The sequence below is a fragment of the Nuphar pumila genome, chromosome 17 (assembly GCF_984573655.1).
Source record: "Nuphar pumila chromosome 17, dmNupPumi1.hap1.1, whole genome shotgun sequence".
NCBI lineage: Eukaryota > Viridiplantae > Streptophyta > Magnoliopsida > Nymphaeales > Nymphaeaceae > Nuphar > Nuphar pumila.
The window spans coordinates 30,773,481-30,798,067 of NC_143265.1; the positions used below are offsets into that span (position 1 = coordinate 30,773,481).

The 24,587-nt window shown below is 35.7% G+C and overlaps 1 protein-coding gene across 3 annotated transcripts in view; it reads left to right on the forward strand.

Annotated features, from left to right (window-relative positions):
* Nucleotides 1–13,904: 13,904 nt before the first annotated feature.
* LOC149811863 (ATPase family AAA domain-containing protein At1g05910-like) overlaps nucleotides 13,905–24,587 on the forward strand; it is a 75,006-nt gene continuing 64,323 nt past the window's right edge. Inside the window, exons 1-3 of one of the 3 annotated variants that reach the window (XM_089992689.1) lie at nucleotides 13,905–14,046; nucleotides 14,955–15,290; nucleotides 15,641–15,730. In XM_089992689.1, coding sequence (XP_089848815.1) covers nucleotides 14,997–15,290; nucleotides 15,641–15,730 — 384 coding nt within the window. In that variant the 5' untranslated portion in view covers nucleotides 13,905–14,046; nucleotides 14,955–14,996. Of the gene's footprint in view, nucleotides 14,141–14,954; nucleotides 15,295–15,640; nucleotides 15,731–24,587 lie in introns of all 3 variants that reach the window. The other 2 variants (XM_089992688.1, XM_089992690.1) reach the window with 2 other exon arrangements.

A 24,587-nucleotide genomic window follows, 5' to 3' on the forward strand; every position in this document is an offset into this window, starting at 1 on the left:
ACGATGCATCGATGGTCTAAATGAATCATCACAGGCCTGAAGAGCCTTGAGCTTTGGTTCGCTCTTTCCTTAATTGTTTAATTGCATCACAAAAAAAAATCATATTTTACATTATTGTTCGATATTGCACTGTTCAATGTGTTCTCACGGGCTGGAGTCTCGTGATGGTTCTTGCAGGGGTAGATGCGAGCTTTTGCTTTGTTTTTGCATGCAGAACTGCAAAACTTAATAATTGGCTTTTAATAAAAAGATAATGATTAAGAACAGTGTAATATACGTTCTGGGATATCTCATCTGGAGTATGAGAATCTTAAAGTTCCGGTCTTGGGGAGACTATGAGGATACAAAAACTCTGTGTGCTGAAATTTGGTCCCCTAAACCTGATATTGAGCTTTTTTCTCCTGACCACGATTTTAAGGAGAGTTCTCCACTTTACCTGGGAGTGGTGTGTTGGTCACAGTTGTGAGTTTGTTTATGGTACCAAGGAAGTGGTACTTGTGGGCGTGGGGTGTCCCTTGTGTCCCCGACATTAGATGTAGAGGTCTAATATTCTGATGGATGGTGCGGTTTCCTGATATAGGTCAAGAGCTAAGTTTGGAACCTAGTAATAAAATATAAATTGTGTGCTAAGCTACCCTGGGAACCTACTTGACCTTGATGTTTTTACCCGTTTGGTGTATCCGCAGGCGATGAAAATTAAAAAGAGGAACTTAAAGATGTATGCATTAAATAGGGCATGCATATGGAAAGGAAAAGAAAACTTAAAGGTAAGATAATAAAGGAATTCATGCATTGAAAATGGTATCATGCATTTTTCTGCTATGCATTAGATCATGCATATATTATTTTCTTTTTTAATTGTGATATGTTTGGGGGATGCATGATGTTTAATTTTTAGTGCATGTTAAATGCCCTGTTCTACTTGAACTGTAATTCATGGTATTGATTTATGTTCTTTTTGGCATAATGGATGCACCATATTGTAAGAATGCTTACCTGAATTATGTAATTGTCATAATTGCATTTTTCTGAATCATTATATGAATTCGTATCTGTGGTTATGGGATATTTAAATGATTGTTTTTTATGATACTTGCCAGATTGCTTCTGATAAATTATTGGCTGTTGTAGCGTAGTTCTTTACTTATTCTTGTATGGGTTGAAATTCACATTCGGCACCCATATCACATACTTGACGCATGATATACCTGAAAGAAGAATTACATTAATTCCTACTTAGACAGTTGTAGTCTAATTCCTATAAATTTTCAGGTGAAGAATTGGAGTTAGGAGCGGCTGCGGGATGAGGCTTCGATCGGGATTTTGGATTTACTGTTCCAAGGATAGTGGGAGAACTCTGATCTTAATTTTCATTGATATTGAAATGAAAAGAATGTTTTGGTCTTGCTCCACCTGTAATGTTCTGGAATGCTTAGCCCTATGGTATGACTGGTTTTCACTGTATAAAAAAAAACTCAAAAAATTGGGTTAAGATTTCGTGGCGTTACATGTGTGACAATGTGTGTGATATCAGAATGCTCGTATGCGGACCAAGAGCTTTCTGGATGGTGGGTGGACTTGGGAGCAATTCAACACATTGTCAAGAGCAAGGAAGGCGTTGTGGACATGACAGAGTACAAACTTAGGGAACATCTGGTGTATATGCGCAACAACACTTATTTTGATGTTATGGGTGTTGAAACTCACCATATTAAAATACTTGAAAATAATGTTTTGTTGACTAATGTCCTTTATGTACCATCCATGGAACAAAATTTGGTATATGTTCTTACCCTGATTAATAAGGGATTTGAAGTTAGGTTTGTCCATGGGAAGGTAACGATGAAAAAACATGGTCGAGTAAAGTTTGTAGAGTTTTTTTATAAAGTTCATGTATTATACAAATTACAAGTTTCTAAAATTAATAAAACTGCATCATCTTCTATTTATATTGATAGCATTTTTAATGTGGATGTGAATGTATGGTACCAAAGATTAGGACATATTAGTCTAAATAAAATGAAGAAACTTGTCTAACTAAATTTGACATCTAATTTCGAGGAAACATCCTTTTATAGATGTGAATCATGTATTTATAAAAAAATGATAAGAAAACCATTTTCAATTGAAGTAATTAGAGCATCTGAATTATTAAAAATTATCCATTCAGATATTTGTGGCTCTTTTAGGACCAAAACTTACAAAGGAATACACTATTTCATATCTTTTATTGATCGTTACTTCAGATATAGTTATATATATCTTATAACACATAAGTATGAGTCATTAGAGAAATTTAAAAAATATCATCAAGAAGTTGAAAACCAACTTGAAAGAAGGATTAAGGTCTTGAGGTCTGATCGAGAAAGAGAATACACCTCAAATAAATTTTTTGAATATTGTAAAACAAACAAAATTAACCCTCAAAGAATAACACCTCGAACACCTCAACAAAATAGTGTGGTTGATAGATATAATAGGACTCTTCTTGACATGTTTAGATGCATGTTCTCTCATGCTTCATTACCAAAGGTATTTTGGGAAAAGTTGTTTATACAATTATATATGTTTTGAATAGGGTTCTATGTAAGGTCATTGTCTCTACACCATATGAATTATGAATTAGAAGAAAACCAAACCTAAGCCATCTTTGAAGATGGGATTCAATAGCTCACTTAAAGGTAATAGATCGATCTAAGCCATCTTGATAGCAGATCTATAAGATGTACCTTTATTTGATATCCAAAAGGATTCAAGAGTTATAGATTTTATCATCCTGATAAAGGCTTAATTGAAAGTAGAAATGCTATTTTTTTGGAAGAGCAAAATATGAAACTAGTTATTCTTAAATCAAATGAAGATTATCAATTTGATCTCATATTTGATTTTGGTGACTCACTAGAATTGTTAGGATAAACTTGATAGCAGATTTATAAGATATACTTTTATTCGATATCTAAAAGGATTCAAGTGTTATAAATTTTATCATCTTGATAAAGGCTTAATTGAAAGTAGAAATACTATTTTTTTGGAAGAGCAAAACATGGAACTAGTTATTCTTGAATCAAATGAAGATGATCAATTTGATCTCATCTTTGATTTTGGTGACGCACAAGAAATGTTAGGTAATGATGAACCAATTGTTTATGATCATTCTTTCTCACATCAGACTCATGTTGGCCATAAAAGGTTAAGAACTCATCATTCATACTTGGATGACTATTATGTTTACTTGTCGGAGGAACTATGTTATTCGATAGATCTTGATGTCATGGGAGATAACCTGTCATATAATGAGGCAATAAAATTACTTGAATTAATAGACTGGGTAAAATCCATAGACGAGAAAATTGAGTCAATTGAAAAAATTAAATATGAGAATTGACTGATTTACTTGAGAAAAGAAAAGTCATTGGATGTTAAAATTGCATTCTTAAATAGTGAGCTTAAGAAAACCATTTTTATGGAATAGACTGAAGGCTATGTTGTTAAGGCCAAGTGGATAAAGTGTATAAGTTAAAAAAAATTCTATACAGACTCAAGTAATCACCACGTTAGAGGTACTTAAATTTTTATAAGACAATTACTATATTAGGATTTGTGGAAAATAGATTTGATCATTGTATTTATGTTTAGAAAAGTGAGAGCAAATTTTTTATTCTCTTACTATATGTGGATAACATTCTTTTGACTGAAAATGATAATAATATGATTGTCAAAACCAAGTCATGGTTAAATTCTCAATTCGAGATGAAAGACATGGGAGAAACATCATATGTTCTTTGGAATTAAAATCACTCAAGATAAAAATTGTAAACTTTTGAGCTTAAGTCAAGAAAAATATATTAATCATATACTCAAGAAGTTTAAAATGAGTGATTCATGGTTGTTAGAATACCTGTGGTAAAATGTATAAAATTAAGTAAGAATAATTGTTTAAGTAAAGGACAAGAAAGGTTGAATGTCCATTATGTACACGCTGTTGGAAGCTTGATGTATACTATGCTATGCATGAGACCTTATATTAGCTTTGTTGTTGGTGTCGTTAGTTGCTATCAGAGTAATATTGGTTAGTCTCACTAATAAGTAGTGAAAAAAATATTTTGATATTTGAAAATGATTAAAAACTTGCAATTGTGTTTTCAAGAGGACATCTTAGAACTGATTGAATATTTTTATGCTAATTTTGCAAGCAGCAGAGATGATAGTAAATCCACTTCTAGATATATTTTCTCTTTAGAGGAGGTGTAATTTTTTTGTCATGTAAGAAACAAGGTTGTGTAGCTTAGCATACTCAAGAAGCCGAGTATATTGCCTACAATGCTGCTATTGCATTTATCATTTGGATAAGATGTTTCATTAGTGATTTGAAGTAAGATATAACTAATAAACCAATACATATTTATTGTGATAATCAAGCAGCTATCACTCTCATAAAGAGTAGAACAGATAACTCTAAAAGTGAATACATAATGATAAAATATTATTATATTCATGACATGATTGAAAAGAATGAAATTACAGTCAATTATTTACCTAACTCTAATATGATTGTGGTCCTTTAACAAAAGGCGCATCGAAAGAATTGTTTTCAAAGCTTGTGTCATGTATGAGATTAAGATCTGTCTAATTTCGACATCTAGCTAGATTAGTAACATTGAAATAACTCATTGCTAAGACATTAATGCGGGTGCAAGACTTAAATAATGGGAGGAAAAATCTGACATCATGATTTAGTTTGCATGGTCAAGTAGGAGATGGTGGTCATACATGACCCATGATGGCCATGAACATCATGCATGGTCTCATGCACTAAGGAGAGAGGTGGGCTCACTCTCTACTTAGCGCATGGGGAGCCCATACGTGGGCATATCCAAATGTGGCCACAATCAAATGTGTCTCATTTGAATATTATCTCTAAGTTTGTTTTTTATTCATGGCGAGATTGCTGGCCAACAATTACCTAAGAGAGGAGTCATCCCAGCAATTGCCTTCTCTATAAGAGGGTATTCACATCGATAACTTTATATATATCTGAAATCAATATATAAAGATCTTATCGAGTGTGGTAACCCCCCTAAAGCAGGCCATAAACACTATAACTCTCAACATTTGCTAACTCCAGGACAATCCTACAGAGATTCTACAATGTGTGGATGCCACACAATCCTCCCCTGCACTTATTTACCTTCTGAAAGTTGCTCCTTATGTCTTGTGATGATCTTTCCAAGGATGTTAGACTCTACATGAACATAAGAGGTGGGCTATAGTGTGGAGATGGTGGGTCCTCTTTCACGGTAGAGGATTTGGCTCAAATGCAATAAAAGCATTTTTGAAACCAGATAGCGTCGATACAGGTCATTCATTTGCAAATTATGCCAAAGATCTTTTATGGGTCAAGCTAACATGGTCGGGCCAACCCACATCCTAGACAACACACTCTAGGCTCTTGGAAAAGTATTTGTCCTCCTGCTCTATTTTTTTCTTCCAACAACTTCTTGATGCAATGATGTTGACTAACTCTTTTGTATCCGCTTAGGTAGTGATGCCTCATCACTGCCCCTTTTATTATCTATAATGCACACTCAATACTTAAAAAAAAACACAAGTAATGAATGGTACAATAATAGATTGGCAAAATGATAAACAATGGTAGATAAAAAAAATGATATATATATATATATATATATATATATAGAGAGAGAGAGAGAGAGAAAAAGAAAGAAAAATCAAATGACGTTCTCCAAGTTTTGGTGTGCCCTAGGGTCAAGATCACCTTTTTCATGCAATCTAACCCTAAAGATGTGTTAAACAATAGTTTGTTTGTTAAGAATCATACATTGATATATACATATATGATCTGACCCTACAGATGTGTTAAACATAGTTTGTTTGTTAAGGATCATACATTGATATATACATATATGGGTTTATATTTGGTACCATCGTGGGTAAGGAACCCCTAATTGGAACTTATTGTGGGAAGTTGTTTTGACAAATTTGACCCTATTGATGTGTTCCACATGGTTAAAATAGTAGGAATCAACTCTTAGATTGTATCTTTTTAACATAAAAATATGATTTTATGAATATTGAAAATTTGGTATAATATAGGCCATTGATTTTTTCAACCTCCAAAAATTCTTACATAAACATTGATAGAACATCATCCAAGCACAAATTTCTACTTAGCCAAACTTGTAGGTCACATATAAATGGTTAGATGTGCAAAAAACCATTAAAACATTAAAAATATTAGCAGCTTTCACTAGGGGTTCCTAACCCACGAGAGTAGCAAACTGTCTTGGGCATAAAAAAATTTTGAGCCCATACGATGCCAGACAACCAAATCTCCTAAAAGTGCCACTCAAAAGACCTTGAAGGTATCTCAACAGATAGAGAAAGATCATTTCTGACCCTCAATCTTGTGTCTAGTTGATAGATATATGTCATAGTAAGCAACACTATCCAAATCACTCACTGATGCTTATGCATTCACTCGCCTAGCCTCGCATCACCATATGTGGCACATACCCCTATGTGAACCAGACACTATGTGTAGGATATCTTATCTTAGTAGAGAGATACTTAACCAAATCTCTCAAGGTATTCATCCACTAATCCACTAGTCCAATACTTTATAGAACAATGCTTCATGTCTGTTTAACGATGATATCATTGTCAATCGCATGACATGCTACCACTGCACATCATTCATAGCTCAATGCATACTGCCTTTTACTACGCCCAGTGCATTTTTCACTCAATGGAGCTCAACATTGTGTTGCCACATCCAAACAAGCTTTGTATGTGAGACTCTCCCGCACTCAACCCTTCAACGCCCTCATCGAAGTTGGTGCAGGTAAGAACATGGTCTTTCCTTCAAATTGCAAGTTTCCCTTCATACTTACCTTTGGTTCCACTTTACCTCATACTTCACAACTTGTAACTCTCACTCCAAAAGATTAAACTTTACGTCGGAGCTCTCTTCTCATGTACGCTCCACTTGCACACAACCAACACCTTAAAATTTTAAGTATCCTAAACCTTAAACCTGACTCGCACCCCATAAAGATTTGTCCAGTGCCGCTCCCAAGCACATAGACTTTCAATTCATGGCACATCCTTCTTTGGCTTTGACCTGCCATCGTCCCAACTTCAACACACCACATCCCATTCAATGACGCATATCATGTCACTTCGATAATGGTTCACCGCTTTCTCAAACAATCGAGCATTCATCACGGTCCACAACCAAACTGATCCTCAAAATGGGAGATGCTCATGTGCATACCACCTCATAGTGTTCTTCTAAAGCAGTCTTCTAACAGAAGCACCTTTTGGCCCAACACTGCAACTCTCACTTGGAGCCAACACATTGTAACTCTCTTCAAGAGCCAGCAAACACATTCTCATAGGAACCAAACTCACGAGCCAAGAACAATGACCTCTTATCACTCACACAATCCAAATTAGGAAGAATTGCCAAAACACAATGAACCAACATAAAGAACATCTTTCTCAAGAGGTGTACTCCGCAAACCCAAAACTTTATTATCCTATTCGTAGACATTTCTGCTTCACGTTTTCATCGTCCAACTCAAACACTTGGGATAGAACATACAAGTCTTATTGAGTCTCCTTCTCTTAAAGGTGCAAATCCTTTCGGTTGAATAACCAATGGTGAATTCTCCGCATCGTACACAAAGCAAACACCACACTCCACATGCGAGTTAACACACAAACTGGTAGAAATCAATCGCACACGTGCTCCTCGTAGCACGGTGTTGTGGTGTCAACCACAACACACACCGGCTTACCCATGTTCTTTAGCCAACTGAGCAACAACCTAACACATATTCTTACTATCGACAAAATGTTGCATACCATCTTGCCAACAACTCGCTTCTACATTTGTTCCACTACGCTTCAACTGCATACATATGCATACATGGGACAAACAAATCTTCTTGTTGGTTTTTGATACTTGGAACTCATACAAACAAGACTGCTCTCTTCAACGTCACACTAACTCTTAGGATTTCTCCGTTTTAGACACAACTTATGTGCCACTATGCCTCATTTTACCTCGGAGGCATGTCATGTCCCACTTAGTCATCGACAACATCACCATGAATCATTCTGCTCTTATATAAGTTGTCATAGGCAAAAAATTTGTGCCAGCCTGTATGGTACCAAACAACCAAATTTGACCATCCTAACGGCCCTAAGCCTTGCATAAACTCTTTTATGTTTGTTGATTTGATCATTGGCCCTGCTTAACACCTCATGCACATCTGTCTAAATGGATGTTCGACCCCATGCACTACCGTATGCACAATGACCTAGCTCAAGTTACGACTTTGTGCATCTTTCTTATATGCAATCCACAATACTTTTCAATGAATGTACGAAAGTAGTCATCGTTTAAGTTTCAAGGAGTGGGTGACAAGCACACTCCTCCGAACCAATAACCTAAGTCCAACAACAATGCTATATCCCAAAGACCACGACACGATCTCCTAAAAAAAGTCACTTAGAAGACCATGCAGGTATCACAATGGAAGAGGGAAGACCGTTTTTGAACCCCAGTCTGCGACTAGTTGATAGCTATACATCATAGTGAGCAACACCACCTATGCCTAGGGATTGACTCACCTAGCCCAACGTCATCATACGTAGTTGAAAACACTTAATGTGATCCCTTGAGAAATTAGCCCTAACCTACATGCACCCCATGCAAACCAAACACTACACGTGGGATATCTTATTTGAGTTGAGAGATACATAACCAAATCTCCAAAAGTATCTATCATATGATCCATTGGCCTAATACTTTACCGAATAATGTTTCACGTTTGTGCCATCACACACCGTTATATACCAACGATGGTACAATTGTCAATCACATGACATGCTACCACCGCACGTCACTAATAGCCCAATGTGTTTCGCTTGTTACTACACCCAGTGCATTTTTCACTCAATGAAGCTCAACATTGAGTTGCCACATCCCAACAAGCTTGCTTTGTGACACACATTTTCCACTCAATGGAGCTCAACACTGCGTTGCCACATCCAAGCTTGGTTTGTAACACAAACATCGGCCCTATATATATATGCCACATGCCACAACCTCTAGAAATTAACTCACATGTGAGATGTTTAGAGTCAATTTGATTCCACAAATGTGTTTAAAATGGATGATTTAGGGATCAAGCCTTGGATCAGGTTTTTCAATGAAAGGTCCTTTAGAATCATAAATTTTTTGTGCGTTTGGAATTGTCTATGTTTGAATCAGCAAAAGAAACATACTTAAAAGTAATCAGGTGATCCAAACGCTGATCTCTACCAAAAGGACCTTGTGATCACATCTGTAGAGTTAGATTTTTCTAAAAAAATGGAAATATTATAACAATTATACACTCAATCAACCACACGCGCACACACACACATATATATATATATATATATATATATATATATATATATATATGTATAAAAAAAGAGCTAATGGCAATCTTTTTCAAAGAGAAAAAAAAATGGTGTAAACCCAAGGGGGCTGGTGCAGTGGGATGGGGCCTAGACTGTTTGACAGACAGTCTAGATTCAAATCCCATGGGCATCACCCCCTGTGTAAGACAAAACTTGGTGACGTCGAGAGGTAAGCCCTCAAAGTTTTTCGTCGACATGCACAAAGATCGTAGTACGGCAATCTGAGCCAGCGCAGCTAGGTCTCTACGCCTGGGGCAGTTTCCCCCATTAAAAAAAAAACGGTGTTACAAATGTTTTCTATAACGTAATTACATGCCTTAGCTGGAATTTTGTGAAGTATGGATGAGAATTGTGGGAGAGCCGGCAGAGATAGTGATGGAACAAAGACTGAGCGACTTAGTGGTACAAGAAGTAAATGTTGATTGGTCACTCCTTGGTTCGGCTGAGGCAGAAGTCAAGGGTGTTGTTCAAGTAGAATATGATTGGCCACGTTTGGAAGCGGCAAGATGTTTCTAAAATAAAATAAAATAAATGAATTTTTGTACGAAAATTTCAAGTAATTTGTATGTGGCTTCCTAACTTATGGCTATTCTATTTGTAACCTCCTAATATAAAAAAATCTCAAATGAACACTTGAGTTTATGAGAAATTGCTTAAACAACTGACCCTTTTTTAAGACCAACTATATTATTACCAGATGATCCACAATAGCTAGGGATGACAGTGATCCGGGGCGGGAGCGGGGGACAAGGTCTCCACTCCCGCCCCATCTCAAAGTCTTGCCCTCCATCCCGGGTTTTGATTCTAACCTCCATCCCAGCCTCCATTCCCATTTCATGTCCTCCATCCCCGATCGAAACAGGGATGAGGTGAGGTGGGGTGGGGCCCCATTTTCTCTTGGTCCATTGTCATCCCTAAAGAAGGATTGGGGATGGGGCGGAGTGGAGATCAGGACGGGGCAGGGCGAAGATAGAGATGGGGATGGGGTGGGGGAAAACGTAAGTCCATCCCCACCTCCATTCCAACACAGGTTTTGATTTTAACCTCCATCCCCCTTTCATGTCCTCCATCCTCCATCCAAAGGGGGTGAGGCAGGGCCGGGCCCCATTTTCCTCCGGTCCACTGCTATTCCTAGCACTAGCTAACAACTCCCTTAGTGCTACTTCTTAGGTACGTTAAGAACTTAGATGATTGTAATTATATATATTTCTAAAATGATAAGAAGTACCAATCGTCCGGGTTTATTTTTAAAGTTGAGAAATTAAGAAGTAGCTCGTGTTTAACTAACAGTGTAAATGAATGACCTTCATCCTCTTGATATCTCTCATGTATTTGTATAAGTATTATACATTGATAATGAAATTTATGAAAGATTAGTCCACCACTTATCATATTAGTTTGCACAAAATATATCTTCGAAGTTGATGTTTATTGATTGAGAAATTCTTGATTGTAATTCACAGCAACAAGACTGTTGTGCCATAGAGCAAAACAACATGTTTTTTTTAATGGAGATTTGGCTATGGTTATCAATTAAATAGTTACAATGTGGAGGTTTTTTAATACTATGGTCCGTTAAATACAAAATAGCAATAACTTAGACCCAAGGACACATTTACAACGCCTCGTGGAAATTAGATTTTCTCAAGATCCTACGATTACAACATTTTCTCAATACAAATATTCGAATGTACCAGTAGTGGGTTGTGATTTCTCACTTGAAAACACTCCTCTTTGGAAAGTTGGTTATAAGATTGCTTGTCTAGTAGGGGTGGCTTACAAATGTCACCGAGTTGATAGGATGTCACAAGTTTGAAACCGAGGACCTCAAGGGTTTTTCACTATCCGGCGGCTAGGCAATGTATGGTCCGGTGGGGGGATTAAGTTTCTCAAGCTTGAACAACTTTCTCTTGAAAAAAAGGACTGACCTCTTGAACAACTTTCTCAAGCTTAAATTTTCTCAAATGTGATTTCTCATCTCAACCATGATCAAAGCAAACATGCCTTAACTTTTTTATTTTTACTTTTTTTCCTGCACAAAGACAAATAGAAAATTTTGTCAAGGAAAATTTTCCCCACCTCCCCCTTGTGAAGATTTTTTTTCCTAGTATGGTATGGAAATTAAGGAAAATTCCATTTAAGGGTCAACCTTTTGCCTCTAATTTTAAAATTAGGCCTCACATTTCTCAATTCTCTGATAGGGGCCTCTGTTTTCAATAAAACAGTCAATCAACTGCCTAACTCGGATTAAATTCAGAGTCAAATTATAATTTTTTTTTGAGAATAATAATAATCAAATATTCAAAATATTTACCCTTTTTTATGAGGATGAATGAGTATCTTTTAATTACAAATATATTATGGAAAAAAAAACATCGTGTTTCTCGATATTGTGGATGTTAACCTGAGATCCCTATTTGACGGTTTCCGAAAAACTTGTTGCCCATGTCAGGAATTTCAGAACAGTGAGGCCCATTTTTAGAGTAAAGGGAAAAACGTTGATCCCCAAGTGGATTTTTTATCTACATAATAAAAAAGGTGGGAAAATTATAGCCATGGAATTTTTTGCTTTCGATTGGACTAGCATGGGAAGGTTTCTGTTTTCACATGTCCTGCAGAAATTTTCCATTTTTTCCTACTTACACACGTGCCTAACAAGACTTGGTCCCCTCCCCTATATGTTGGGAGTTTAACCACCTGCCAAGTTGAATTAAGCAGGTTTGGGTCCTAAACTCATGGCAATTTTGTAATTTCGTCCCCCCAAAGAGGTTCCTGATTTGGTGAGATTACACTCAGCTTGACTCACCAAGTGGATTATTCAGCCGACAAAGTCACAAAAAATTGGATCCAAATCCCACACCAAACCTGGATCCTGTACTGGCATTTCAGACCCTGGCTCAAAGTGGAATCAGAACCATGACCATACTCCATTATGAATTTCAACTTCATGGGCTTGTGGCATAGTGGGGTAGGGCCCTGGCCGCTAGATGAGATATCAACGTTCGATTCCCATGGCTGTCTCCCCTCTGCGCAAGCCAATGCCCAGCATAGGCCCTGGGAGCAGGGGTCCTAGTCTTGGAGTTTTACACTGCTGGCAGGTTAAATTAGCGGGCAGGTCTTCGTATCGGGTGATGTTTCTTCGAGTTATTGAAAAAAAAAAACGCTTAATAGGCTTGTATTCAATTATGAAACCAACTGCTGATTAAGAGCTAAAAGTAGGGATATAGACAGACTGGATAAGGCAGTCATGGTCAAACTGAATCAGGATGTGATTCTTAGCAGCTAATTTGAATCCGAATCCAAATCCAAATAAGTCCAGCAAGGTAGAATTGAATCTGGATCCATTTTTATGCAATAATACTGGACCAGTTTGGAATTATTTTAACTTGTTTTTTTAAGTGCAACAAGTACAAATGGATATGATTTGTATCGGTTCCGTATACAGGTTTAATAAAATTTGCTATCCAAGCTTTACCCAATTTAAAAAGTCCAATTTGATGAATCTGTACTAAGGTTTCTAATTTGGATTCATGGTCCAGCCAATCCCAATCCATTTACATCCCTTGTTAAAAGCAAATCAGATCCAAATCTGGTCAGGAATGCTAACTCTGGGCCCCACTCCAATTAGGCCATACCCAATCATTTAGGAATTAATTATGCTCACATCCAGGCCAATTATAAATGATCCAAATCCGAATTACTTGCAGCTGATCTGAATCCAAGTCTGAATCTAAATAAGATCCAATGATGTAAGAATGAATTTTGATTCATAATGTGTATGGTGATATGGGTTCCACCAAAAGCAGAAATCAAGGTTTTTACATGTAAAATTTGCAGGACATTATTGTATCTGACTTTGAATATAGATCCAATATAAAACATTGATCAAAATCCGGAAACAATCCGAAATGTGCAGATTCAGATTTGATCTGAATACCCTTTCAGATTTTACTTCAAAGATCCATATCCAAAAGATGCGTAGGATTTGGATTGAAGCACCAAAAAAAACTGACCCACTTGCACCCCTACTCACATCATACTTTGAAAATATTGCAGTTTTATTTTGATATTTTTCAAAGCAGACATAATTCTAAAAGAACGTTACATTTTCAAAATAACATTAATTTTGAAAATGTTACACTTTTATCAACTTAAAGCACTTTTTGTTATATTTTATGTTTGTATTTTTTCTATAATCTGCCAAATTTCAAATGTTTTCCTGATATTTTCATGAGAAAATGGGAATTTAATTTATCATGAAAATTTTTTCGCCTAGGTTTTTCATAGAAGGCCTATTCCGGACCCGGACCCACCTCCAAACTCCAAGCCATTGGGACCCGCATGGTTTGCGAAGAAGCCAAGAAAGCTCATCTACCAAAATGACCAAAACGCCCGTCTCCCTTTCGCTTATTCATTTATTTATTTTTTATTAAAACAGCGAAAAAAGGACCGAAAAGAGCGAGACACAATCTCTCTCTCTCTCTCTCTCTGCAATCCCAGAAATCTCTGAGACTAAGCACCCGATTCCTATCTAATCCACGGCAATCAACGGTTATTTTTTCACGATTCTACCCGTTCTTCCTCTTCCTGTTTGGAGCACTATGAAAACTTGAATAGGCCATTCATTTTGCAAGACCATGATTCAGTTCGTTCGAACACTCTCTAATCTTTGCGTTTTGGGGAGTTTCTTCAAGGAAATAATTTGTATTTTGCTTTCTATTTGCTAATTGCAATCACCCAATTCGAAAAACTCACAGTTTTCCGATTTCCACCTTTCGGCTGATAGTCTAACGATGGGGTTTATGGTTGTAATTGTTGGTATTATTGGATTTTTGGCCTTTATGTACGTTTATTTTAGTGCCTGATTGATATGTTTCTTTATGGTGGTTTGTTGGTAATCGAATGCTAGGGTTTTGAGGTCTTGCATGAATCGTTGTTTCCTCTTTTCTATTCTGTATGACTTTTTGCTTGATTTGTTGCTACAATTTTTTGTTTTGTTGTTGGTGTTGCTATTTTCATTAGTATCATTGTTGCTAGATTAGCTGTTGCATGAGTGGGTATTATCACTCATGGGTGTGTCTCAGTTTTTTCTTCTTCCTTTCTTCTTTGAGGGGACATGTTGATATCTGGTTGCTGGTGCATCTTTGAATGTTTTTCCGTAATGTATAGGCTCAGGTGGTGGGGAGAAGTTGCTGAATAATAAGCTTTCTATATGTTGCATGTTAGGTCGTTTAAAAATTTTGGGCCTTTTTCTTAAGATTTTGATGTTCAAGTATTTAAATTGGAATGCTTGATTTCTTAGTTATGTGGGTTTTATTTGTGTGCTATTGCTTGTTCTATTTTTCTTTTTTTGTGCTTTATAAAGGTATTGATTGGTGTTTTTCTTGAGGAATATTTGCCTCATATTACTTGATGCATGTTCTCATATATTGGATCTTTGTCATGTACTTATTTTTCAGTGTTAGACGATTGATTATGTGTCATGGAGTAGTTTAAAATCTATGGATTCAAAGCGCTCTTCTTCGGATTGTACTCCTACCAAACGCTCGCAAAACTCCACCAAGGTTTCTCATATGGCCGATAAGAAGCCAGATGCTGGTGAGGGAGATGCCTCAGAGGTCAAGGCTGTGCGCATGAGCGATAGACTCAGAACAAGGCCGCAAATATTCACTCGTTCATATTTTTTCTACAATCCGCCAATAGGAAAGAAGAGTAAGAGCAAACGGCGAACTGCAGCTTCTCAAATAGCCAAAATGTTGCGCCCGGGGAATCGTCCATTGCATTCTGCTTCTAAGGCATGTACACTCTTTTTTCTTTTTAATTTTCTTCTGTTGTGTTCAATGTCTTAAAATGGGCTATCCCAATATTGAGGCATTCTATCATTTTGTTGATCCGTTCCAATGAGTGATTTTTGTACTGGTTGATAGTGGAGGAGGAAACTTGCACTAGCTCTTCATTTGATCTCTGCTGATGTCAGCATTTCCTCCTTTTTTTATTAATCATATTGCTTATGCATGCCAGGTGATTCAAAACATATTATGAGTTGGCTTTTAGTAAATATTATATCTTTAAGTAGGCTGTAATGAAAGTATTCTCCTTTTCTTTTTCTGGTTTTGTTTTGCCCCTATATCCACCAATGCAACAGAAGAGTAAGGCTAAGCGGCATACAGCAGCTTCTCAGATTGCAAAAGTGCTGCGGACAGGAAACAGATCAGTGCAGTCCCCAACTTCCAATGTAAGTTATCACTTACTATCTTTGGCATTGAGTAATGAACCATATAAAAATGTGTTTCCCTCATAGCTAAATTGGAGTTCTCAATATGTCCAGACTAGGTTTTCGTTATGTGTCTAAGGACTTCTATTTGTTCTTTTTTGCTTGGAAATTTATAACACATCAAATGTTATTAGATGATCTCAAAATTTCAAGTCAAATTGAAAAAGAAATTATATCAAAAGAGATAAAATTGCTACAAACCTACAACCCTCTGATGACATTAGTTCATAAAGCATTTGGGGACCTTATCTTTTATATAAGTTGATTGATTCTTGTGCTGCAAAAACATCTCGGTTATAATTGGTTGATTCTTCTATTTCCCTAACTAAGAAATACACATTTATCTATAAAAATTGTCAGCATAAGTCACATGTTTTATGTTTTCGATGTGCTTGTTGCGTGAACATTGAGTACAACATGTATATTGGGAAATCTCACCATTTTCCTCTGGCCCTTAGACATGTAGGCATCTATATGGTCATGATACGGGACATACCTGATGGCTATGTTACCTAGACACTTTTGGAGGCCCAAAGCATCAATGTCAGATATGGAAACACACCGAGACATGCCTCTAACACTTCCGCTTTTCAAGTGCAAGTTTTCAGAAAAATGGACACCGAGTGTTGCATGTCCAGCACTCCTTGTGCATTATCCACAAAATACTGGGTTTCGAACACTTCGTCTCTACTATATGGACATTTATTTTTGAATGCGGCTCCGGGAGCACCTACTCCCACATACTATAAATCATAGTTGTAAGTTGTATCTTTTCAATCAGATCTTATAGATGTATTCAACATAGTTTATTTGACAGGAATCATGCTTCAAATCGTGTTTTTTAGGCATAAAAATATGTTTTTTTAACTTATGAAATTTTGATAAATTGTAAGCCGTTGATTTTTAAAGGCCTTAAAAATCCTACATGTATGCTATAATCACATCATCCAAAACTTGTTTTCTACAAAATAATGCTTGTAGATCATATCTATAGGGTCTGATCAACAAAAAAAGTTCAACAAATTTGAAGATCTAAAGCTTCTATTAGGTGGGAGTAGGTGCTCCAGGAGTACCCTATCATTACTTATATATATATATATATATATATATATATATATATATATATATATATATAAAGTGTCACCAATATCGCCAATATTTTGGAAATATCGCGATAATATTGATGATTTAAGGTCAGCCAATACTATCGGCAATATATTGCGATATTTTCAAAATATCGCGATAGGCTTATATTTTCTGTTTTTTTATTTCTTTTATATTTTAAAATCTTTTAGAACTTGTTTCTTTATATTTTTGCAAGAAAAATAATACAAGACTTATTATTTTCTTATCTTTTTTATTATTATTTTATATTTTTTTTTCAATTTTTTAAACTCATGATTTTCTTGAGAAAAACCAACTTTTGAAAATCTCTCTAAGAAGAACCCTCAGCAATAAATTACCTTGAACAATATAGGTGACTTTGATATATATATATATATATAAAGTAGAATATAAGAACAAGAAATATGGGCATTTCCAATGCCTTTTTTGCAAATCCAACCATGTAAATGTGTTGGGCATGATAATTTTGTTAAGAATCAACTATTGGATCATGTATTTTCAATGTGAAAATGCGATTTCTGAATGCTTAAATATTTATAAAGATTATGATATGTTGATTTTAAATCCTTAAAAAAAATCTCGTTTATGCATCATAATTTGACGATTCAAGAGCCGCTCCTTATAAACCAAGCATGTAGATCACATCCGTACAGTTAGATTTAAGTGAAAAGGACAAAAAATCCATGAAAATTACGGTTCACATGGTAGTTCTCATATTCTAGTGACTATATATATATATATATATATATATATATATATATATATATGTGTGTGTGTGTGTGTGTGTGTGTGTGTGTGTGTGTGTGTGTGTGTGTGTGCGCACGCGCGTGTGCACTTATCAGTTCAAAGTGTCCAAGAATTGAGGCTGGATACTTCATTATTTCGATATAATAATATTGGTGATTTAAGGTCAGCCAATACTATCGGCAATATATTGCGATATTTTCAAAGTATCGCGATAGGCTTATATTTTCAGTTTTTTTATTTCTTTTATATTTTAAAATCTTTTAGAACTTGTTTCTTTATATTTTTACAAGAAAAATAATACAAGACTTATTATTTTCTTATCCTTTTATTATTATTTTATATTTTTTTTTCAATTTTTTAAACTCATGATTTTCTTGAGAAAAACCAACTTTTGAAAATCTATCTGAGAAGAACCCTCAGCGATAAATTACCTTGAACAATATAGGTGACTTTGATATATATATATATATATATAAAGTAGAATATGAGAACAAGAAATATGGGCATTTCCAATGCCTTTTTTGCAAATCCAACCATGTAGATGTGTTGGGCATGGTAATTTTATTAGGAATCAACTGTTGGATCGTGTATTTTCAATGTGAAAATGCGATTTCTGAATGCTTAAATATTTATAAAGATTATGATATGTTGATTTTAAATCCTTAAAAAAATCTCGTTTATGCATCATAATTTGATGATTCAAGAGCCGCTCCTTATAAACCGAGCATGTAGATCACATCCGTACAGTTAGATTTAAGTGAAAAGGACAAAAAATCCATGAAAATTACGCTTCACACGGTAGTTCTCATATTCTAGTGACTATATATATATATATATGTGTGTGTGTGTGTGTGTGTGTGTGTGTGTGTGTGCGCGCTTATCAGTTCAAAGTGTCCAAGAATTGAGGCTGGATACTTCATTATTTCGATATAAAAATATGATTTTTTTAATCGTGATTTAGCGCATGGTGCGCTGTTGATTTTTGAAGTCCTTAAAAAACCTGCCCACATGTCACAACAAGTGTAATAAAATGGTGATATTCAAATATTCCACCAAAAGAATACCAAGTGGACAATCAATTAAGGAAAAACTCACAATGGAATTCACACACAAAACCCACAAAGGGGTATTCTCACAAAACCCACACAAGGGTCACATAAGAGATACAAAATAATATTATTTTATTAATGAGAAAATGCAAGAATGCATTACGTGAAAGTGGGGTTTTACCCCTTATTTATACACATTTTGGATTCTCAAAAAAAGATGTTGGAGCTAGTCCAACGACTCTATTTCTAGTCATTGGACTAGCTCTAACGTCTATTCAAACTAGTCAACATTGTGTTCACTAGTTCAAATGGAACTATGCCTAGTTTGAGATGAACTAGACAAAAAGAGAAGAATAAAAAAATAAAGAAAAAAATATTTACAACAAATATAAATATATATGTACAGTGCATATACATACATTTGTATGTATACATATAAATACGTATATATATATTATACATATACATACAATTTAACACTTTTCCTCAAACTTGCGGTTGTATAACTGAAAGTTTGTCTAAGACAAAGTGAAATCTTGAAGTCGCGAGAGGTTTGGTGAAGAAATCAACGAGCTGGTACTCTGATGTAACATAGGGTAGATCGATGATGCCATTGGAATACTCCTGTCATACATAGTGATAATCCATTTCAATATGCTTTTTACGCTCTTAAAATGTCTGGTTGCTGACAATGTAGATGAAACTTTTGTTGTCTCAACATATGCGTGAGGCTCCTCCTGTTACATGAACTCCCATATTTGCTAGCAATCTTTTGAGCCAAACTACTTTCATAATTGTCGTAGCTATGACTTTGTATTTAGCTTCGGTTGGAGAGAGAGAGAGAGAGAGAGAGAGAGAGAGAGAGAGAGAGAGAGAGAGAGAGAGAGAGAGAGAGAGAGATGCTGCTTCTTGTATCGTTATGAAATTAAAGAATTACCTAAAAAAACACAAAAACTCATAGTTGAGTGTTTGTTATTGGGATCACCTCTCCAGTCAACATCAATATAAGCAATTAAATTTAATATAGAAGAAGCAGCCAAGAAAAGGCCTTGATAAATGAAAGACTTAATATATCTAGTAATGCGCAAAACAACTCTCATGTGAACAGAAGCGGGAGCGTGTTGAAATTGACTAGCTGTATGTACAACGTGTGTTATATCAGGTCTAGTAATTGAAATATAAGAGAGTGCTCTAATAAGCTGTCTGTAAGGAGTTGGATATGCAAGTGGTTTTCCATTTTCAATTATCATTTAGCAATTTTTGGAATATCAACTTTTTTGGCATTTGTAATACTAGACTCGAAAACGACATCAAGATCAAACGTAAACTGAGACAATAGATAACCCCTAGGAGAGAAAGCAACTTCAATTCCTAGAAAATATTTAAAAGAACCTTTTACAGTCATTTCAAAATGATTTTTCAAAAGTTTTTTAATGTTTTCAACTCTTTGTTTATCTCCTCTGGTGATAATCATATCGTCCACATGGAGAAGAAGAATGATAATACATTAGAAAGCTTAACAAATAATGCAGTGTTAGATAAACAAGATCGACTAATATCAAGCATGACCTAACTAAACCTATCATATTAAGCTTTCGGGTCTTGTTTAAGACCATAAGGAGCTTTGTCCAAATGAAAAACTTTTCCCTTGTAAATAGTTACATCAGGTGTTGCTTCCATATATACTTCTGGATTTAGGCTTTCATTAAGAAAAACTTTTTTTGACATCCATCTGGTGTATAAGCCATTTTTTAACAGAGGCTAAGGCTACTAAAGTCTTGACAGTGGTTATCCTAGCAACTCGGGTAAATGTTTCTGTATAATCTATGCCATATTCTTAGGAATATCCTTTGGCAACTAACCTAGCTTTATACCGTTCAAGAGTTCCATCACTCTTAGGGTACATTTGATTCAATCACATGAGATTCACTTCCTAATACACTTTAGAAAGAGAATCTTATTTGAACAACACCCCAAAACAACCAAACATATATATTTTTTGGCACAAAACCCCCCAAATAACTAAACATATATATATTTTTGGCACAAAACTCCAAAAGCAAGCTTCATAAAAAGTGAGTTGACACAAAACCCAAAAGCGAGATTTAGAAAGTGAATCTCATTTGTGTGCGGTTCACTTTCTCTTGAGGTCTAATGAGATTTGAAATCTCATGAGATTTTGAAAGTGAATATCTTTTGAACTATATTTTTACTTTTCAAAAACACAAACATACCAACCTATGAACTTCTTTCCTTGTGGGATGTCTTGAATAGTCCAAATCTTGGCTCTTTCTAAGGCTTCTAATTCTACTCTCATGGCTTCTATCCATTGAGGGTGTTCTCTGGCTTGAGCATAGGTAGATGTTTCTATATATAAATGTGTTGAGATTAAGAGGTTTTAAGTTTAAGTTTTCTTAAACTAGAGGTTATTTGATATTTAGTGTTTAATGGGACTTGTGTGTAATTTTTACTTTGGCCTCTCTCTATTTAACATAGAGATTAGCCCTAATCTAATTAACGAGTTTTCTCATTTTCACTGCCGTCTCTCTCTCTCTCTGCCTCGGCTTATGTGGTAGTTTTCAGAACTTCTACATGGTATCAGAGCGGTAGATCTCGGGAGCGTGATCGATCTACACCAACAAAAGGCGAAAAAAAAACAAAACAAAACAAAAGGGTTGGAAACAAGAGGTGTGCACATTTAATTTTTTTTTCTTTGCATAGATCTGATAACAGATCTGGTGTCTGATTAAGGTCATGACACAGATCTGTCATCAGATCTAAGGGACACGATGACTGCGTGTCATCAAGATCGGGATATGGCAGTCTTTTAATGGTGCGTAGAAGAAACAAAAGTTTTTTTTGGCTGTCATGATTTATATAGTCCGGGAGCAGCTGTCGTGATTTCCTGCTTTTTGGCTGTCGTGATTTGTGTCTGGGAGCAGCTGTCGTGATTTCTATTTTTTGTGTGCTCATATTATCTTTGGTCATGAATCTGGGTGCCGAGTTCGACGTGGTACTGTTCCTCTCAGATCTCATTTGGTCGTTCGAGCAGAATATGAATAGCAGCAGTCATGATTCTTGCTTTTTCGTGTTTTTTAACAACCGTAACATGTGTGCCGTGAAAGCAACATGTTAATATTATTTTCTTTGTCGTGGAAGCAGCAGGCGTGATTCCCTGCTTTGTGGAAAAATATTTTCTGTTTGTGGGAAGCTTTTATCTACTGTCGTGGGATTTATGTGTTGTGCCTGGTCGTGGTATTGGCTGATGCGTGATTGTGAAACATGCTATTTTCTGTGTCACTTGTAGCTTGTCGTGAATTTATTTCTGGTGTGGCAAATTATGTAGTCGTGGACTTGACTGGCGTGTGATTATAAAACACGTTGGTCAAGTGAGTGAATCTGATTTTTTTTTTGCAGCTGAAATAACATTAAATATTCAGTATGGGTGAAACTTCGAAATGTGATTCCAAAATTGAACATATTGGGGAGTATAAGGCTTTTGCAAATCCCTTCTCGTATGATTCTTTTGTAAGGTTGAATGAAACTAACTATGCTAGGTGGTCAAGAACTTTTATGATGTCGGTATCTGGACATCATAGAAAACATATTTTGTTGGACGATGAACCCAATGAAAAGGTGGGAAAATACGTTACTTGGGATGAAGATAATGACATAGTTATGTCATGAATCATGAATAGTGTCGAACCCCATATTGCAGATGGTTTAATTTACTATAATACAGCCAAACAGATGTGGGACAATCTTCGAGATACGTACTCACAAGAGACTAATGTGAGTCGTATCCTGCAAGTCGAACATGAGATATATAATTTGCAGCAGGGAGATCAGACCTTGGCCCAGTACTATGCCTTCGTCAAAGCTGCGTTTGAAAGACTCAATGCTCACAGACCTCATTGTTGTTCGAAGCAAAAGGATCATCAAGAACAAACTATGGTTGCTCGGTTTCTTACAGGTTTATCTTCAGAATTCTCTGTTGCAAAAGTCCAAATGTTGACCGGATCAGATTTTTTGCTGACGCATACAATCGTTTGAGTAGACTTGCGATCTCTCTTCTACAACCTCATCCTGTGACCCGGTCATCTGCTCTAGTTGTCTCATCTGGTTATGGGCGTGAAAATATTCAGAATATCAGAGGACGAGGTCGTGGGAGAGGTATGGGAGGCAAAGGAAAACTTCAATGTACATTATGTGGAAAATCTGGACATTTAGAAGATCGTTGTTGGGATAAGCATGGTCGGCCAACCTCTTCTTCATCAAAGTCATATGCTCCAAAAGCAAATGTTACTACACTAGAGGCAACAAATGTACATGATAATACCTTTGCAAGTGACAGTATCACCCTCAGTCGAGCAGAATATGATGAGCGGATAGCTCTTCGCCCTTTGAGTTCCACCCCTCCTGTAGTCGGTGTTGCCTACTCAACAGAGAATCATCCTATGTCACATGGGTGCGGGTGCGACACAGGTGCGGCGCAATTCCAAAAAATTTGGACACGGGGACTCGACTATATATATATATATATTAAAAAATATATATTATAAATATATATATTATAAATATATATATTATAAATATATATAATTATATATATAACAATAAATTAACACATAAAGATTGTAAATTTTAAAGCAAAAATAAAAAAGCAATTCTTAACAACACAAACTTATCAAAATATAACACATAAAGAAGCTTGTGAGTGTGATAAACAACAAAACTTATCATAAATCTGCCTCATCGTCAGAAATTAGAGGGAATAACAGGATCGAGGTAGTCCATGTTGAGAGTATGTAAATTATGTTCTCCCTCCAAGTCAAAATCTTCTGGATTTACATCCCAATTCTTCGATGGTCCACAACTGCATCAAAAAATGACTATATTAGTATCTAACTTAAAACTTTGAATGCAAATATTTAAATTCAAACTTTGAATACAAAAAAAAAAGTACCTAGTTTCTTTGGTGCGGCGAGAAATTAAACGTAGATTTGAGTGAACATAAACCAAATCCTCTGCTCTTTTACTAGTGAGTTTGTTTATTTTAATGTTGTGAATTTGAGATATGTACTCCAATTTCTTTCACAACAAGATGATGTAGCAGGTTGGGATAACAACTTCATTGCAAGACGTTGTAGATTTGGTGTCTCTGATCCATATGTTGCCCATAGGGATCTTCCTCGTCCCTTGCCACAAGTGCTGCTAAAGAATCAAATCTCCCAGTAAAAAACTTGCCAAACTCACTATTTATAACCTTAAACATGTGAGGATCATTAAAAAGTCTTCCCAAATATATCATTCTATTTCTTGATATCTCAGGATCTTCATTTGGAGAAACACGACCAACACCTGCTGTCAACCATTTTTTTGCGTAGTATTTTGGATTGAGAGTGTGCCATGCAATGCAAAGGTGTATTGCTTTTATCCCATTTTCTCACTAAAACTGAATGTACATGATTGTAAAATTCTGAATCATCAAGTGCAATATCTTTCTTTTCATGTTTAAAAATGATACTTTGAACTTTTTCAATCATATTGTCCCACATTTCATAAATTCTATGAAGCATGAGTACATCTCTGTCAACTTCTCTCAACATTTCCCAAATAGGCTCTGTAAATTCAACAAAATATGTAATTTTATCTCACAAAAAATCATCACAGATGCATTTTTTGATAGCTTGAGCCTTGACATCATCTTCAGTACGATAAAAATCCCAATCTTGATCAGCCACCATCATCATCAATGCATTCTTGAGTTGCTTAATTCTTTTTATCATAACAATGAGAGAAGCAAAACGAGTTTCAGCAACTTTCAGTAACTTGAGATCAGAAGAAAGGGCATGATGATGCTTTACAACAAAATTTCTAATATTTTGAACATCATG